The 3,222-nt window shown below is 38.0% G+C and overlaps 1 protein-coding gene across 1 annotated transcript; it reads right to left on the bottom strand.

Moving 5' to 3' along the window:
- Nucleotides 1-1,024: 1,024 nt before the first annotated feature.
- LOC107586373 (stress response protein NST1) lies at nucleotides 1,025-2,951 on the bottom strand. The gene is made up of 4 exons (XM_016273691.1): nucleotides 2,828-2,951; nucleotides 2,514-2,607; nucleotides 2,335-2,422; nucleotides 1,025-1,635 (listed from the first exon to the last, which is right to left on the bottom strand). Exons 1-4 carry the CDS (start codon nucleotides 2,853-2,855, stop codon nucleotides 1,081-1,083), a joined length of 765 nt encoding a protein of 254 aa, XP_016129177.1. The 5' UTR covers nucleotides 2,856-2,951; the 3' UTR covers nucleotides 1,025-1,080.
- Between the last annotated feature and the right edge of the window lie 271 nt (nucleotides 2,952-3,222).

Here is a 3,222-nt window from a genome sequence, read left to right as displayed (position 1 = left end):
AAGAACCATAATTCACAAATACACAAAGCAGAAACAAACATATTATAAAAACCAGAATACAATATATATTTTTGGCAGCAAACCCACCAGATGAGTTTGGTGCAAACAGGGATAAAAAGTACCCCATGTCCATGTGTGATTAAATATACTGCTGAGTCTTTAATGTTGTGGGCCTGTTTTTCTGCCAGAATCCATCATGGATTCTATCAAATACCAACAGATAAAAAGTCTAAACCCAACTGCCTTTGTAAGGAATCTTATAATGGGCCATGTTTGGATCTTCCATCAAGACAATGATCCAAAGCAAACATCAAAATCTACACAAAATGTGTCACTGGGCACACAATGAAGCTTCTGCCATGGCTGTCTCAGTTCCCCGACCTGAACCCTGTAGAAAATGATTGGGGTGAACTGAAGTGAAGAAGCACCAACATGGAGCTGGTATGCTGGATGTTCTGGAGTGATTCTGGATGAAGGAATGGTCTCTGATCTCTTGTCAAGTGTTCTCCAAACTCATCAGGTATTACAGGAGAAAACTCAGAGCTGCTATCTTAGGAAAAGGATGTTGTGATAATTGGGTGCCAATAACCATGGCCAACGTGAACTAGAGAAGAACTTTTATTTCATAATGTGAGTTTCCCCCACTTTCCATTGTTTTACTTCAATGAAAGGTTAGAGTTTTGTACATTTTTTGAATGAAAGATCAAAAGGATAAACAATGCAGATTTATTTTCACAGCCACCTTTGTTCATGTTTACCAAGATCACTGTATTCAGAATGTAAAAGCTCAGCAGGTATTATATGTCTCTGTGTGTGCTGCTTTGCGTGTATATTCATTTTTGTCTAATCTGTTGCCATCTGTTGAATTTGTTCAATAATAAATTCTTTAATCCCGTCATGTTGGTTTGGGCTTTTTGGTTTATTATAATTAGCATAATTACCTAATTATTTGTATTTGTGAAAGGCGAATCTAATACTAACTACTAATTTTATGATTCAAAAGAACTAGACACATGATGGCAATGCAAAAGAGTTTATTTGTAGAAAATAAGCAATTCTTGGAATGTATCGGTAATAGTTTTACTTATTGGCCATAAATGTCTCAAGGAGCTTAAAAAGCCTCTCTTCTCTAGCAGCAGCTTCTCTTTCTCTCCTTTCCTCTCTTTCTCTGTAGTCCCTTTCCTGCCTTTCTTCTCTAGCCAGCATGTCTTTCTCCCACCGTTCCTGTCTCGCAAACAATTCTCGTTCCCTCCTCTCCTCCCTCTCCAGCGTCTCTCTCTCTCTCACTACTTCTCTCTCTGCAGCCCTTCGATCTCTTTCAGCATCCCTCTCTGCAGCCCGTCTGTCTCGCTCTTCTTCTCTTGCTGCAGCTCGTCTGTCTCTCTCGTCCTCTCTCTCTGAAGCTTGCCTCTCTCGTTCCTCCTGTCTCCTTTCCATTCCCTGCACAGCTGTCAGCCAGTCCTCTTCCTTTCTCTGCTTGAGGGGTGGAGCATCCTGAGCAGATGAGGACACTTGAACAGGCATGATGAAATGGTTGAGGGGGGTCTCGCTACTCAGTGCTCCATCCATGATTGTATACCACTTCCAGGTTGCAATTGATGCGTCTCCCCCAACCATACTGAGGCTTTTGAGGTCCTGCAGTAAATTATCAAAGACAAAATAATTATAGGTCAATAACAGTGTTGTGAATTAAAAAAAATAAAATTAAAACCTACACTGAACAAAATTATGAATCGGCATCTTGATATGTCACACCTGTGAGGTGGATGGATTATCTCGGCAAAGGAGAAGTGCTCACTAACACAGATTTAGAAAGATTTGTGAACAATATTTGAGAGAAATAGGCCTTTTGTGTACATAGAAAAAGTCTTAGATCTTTGAGTTCAGATCATGAAAAATGGGGGCAAAAACAAGTGTTGCGTTTATAATTTTGTTCAGTGTAGTTTAAATTGTCTACCAAGTTCTTAGAAATGTACTCTTTATATTCATGTTTGTTTCACATGGTTTTGAAAAACTTGCTACTTGTCAAGATAATATTGACGCCAAATATTTGTTTGAAGAAAAAGAATGTTCAGCAGAAGAAAAAAAAAATAGGTAAATGGAAAAAGTAATTCAATATTATAAATACTATAAATAATTAAATACATATAAAATATATTTAAATAGACACATTTTAAGCAGTTTTCCATGATTATGTTGGTGTTGATTCGTCAGCGGAATTCAACATTTATATCATTTTCAATTAATCAATCATTCATTAGTATGTATACTGTATCGGATGGATTTCCACAGACATGTGACTTGCAAACGAGCTAAATAAATGCATGCCATCACCTTATACTTCTGTTTTAGATTCTCCCACTTCTTTCGAACCCATGCAGGCGTCACTTTCCCCGCCAGCTGGTTCTCCTTCACATACAGCCTGTAGATTGACAGATCAACAGCATCAAATAAACACGTGTACCTGACGAGGCATAACAGCACTCAGTGAAGTCAAGACTGAATTGACTCACTCGAAGGCTTTGATGGCTGCATTTCTCCTGCCTGTAAACAAACTGTTGTTACTGACTCTCCATACAATCAGATCTGCCGTGTTGGCATCAGTCCCTAAATGCACAGAGACGACTGGTAAACATATTTGCCTTTGACCACCACTTGAAAATGGAATAACTCACATACATTGACAAATTCGCGATATTGTTGAATCAGCATGCCGTTACTGTTGCAGAACTACGTTTTGGGAAGTGAGGAAGGTTAAAAAATAAATAAATAAAAATATCAGGATACTCATAAACCGATACATTTTGCTGTAAAACGTGTTACTTGCATTTAAAGACTCCATCCTCTGAGTCCATTTTAATTGTTTGTTTTGTTTTAGCATTGTGTTTTCTTCTCCTGTCCTTTTGCTCCTGTGGGTGAGAATGAATTACAACGTACTGGCGCCCCCTAGCGTAAACTACAACACGTTTGTTGTTTTCCGTTAAAAGTGGAATTCTCCCATGCAATGCTTGAAATGGGTAGGATTCGAAAATGATTTGAATTCTTTATGCTTTTCATTTTTACAGTAGGTGGTGGTGTAATGATTTAGTCGAGGATTTTGCCCAGCAGGGGCGCTGAGAACAAGGTAAATATATGGTGCTATTGTTAAATACATTAAAGAAATATGATTAATCAGGAGAATTTAGGAATGTGTGTTTTTTTATGTATATATATATATCTATA

The sequence above is a fragment of the Sinocyclocheilus grahami genome, unplaced genomic scaffold (assembly GCF_001515645.1).
Source record: "Sinocyclocheilus grahami isolate Dianchi unplaced genomic scaffold, SAMN03320097.WGS_v1.1 scaffold80.1, whole genome shotgun sequence".
NCBI lineage: Eukaryota > Metazoa > Chordata > Actinopteri > Cypriniformes > Cyprinidae > Sinocyclocheilus > Sinocyclocheilus grahami.
Note: the sequence above shows the minus strand (reverse complement) of the source record. Positions and strands in the feature narration are given on the sequence as shown.

What these genes read in the sequence shown, in the direction of transcription:
- LOC107586373 (XM_016273691.1), bottom strand. Translation starts at nt 2,855, where the DNA reads ATGGACTCAGAGGATGGAGTCTTTAAAT. An exon ending in GCAGCCATCAAAGCCTTCGA is followed by an intron (nt 2,423 to 2,513) that starts GTGAGTCAATTC and finishes GTCAATCTACAG; the next exon opens with GCTGTATGTGAAGGAGAACC. An exon ending in ATCTAAAACAGAAGTATAAG is followed by an intron (nt 1,636 to 2,334) that starts GTGATGGCATGC and finishes AATTTACTGCAG; the next exon opens with GACCTCAAAAGCCTCAGTAT.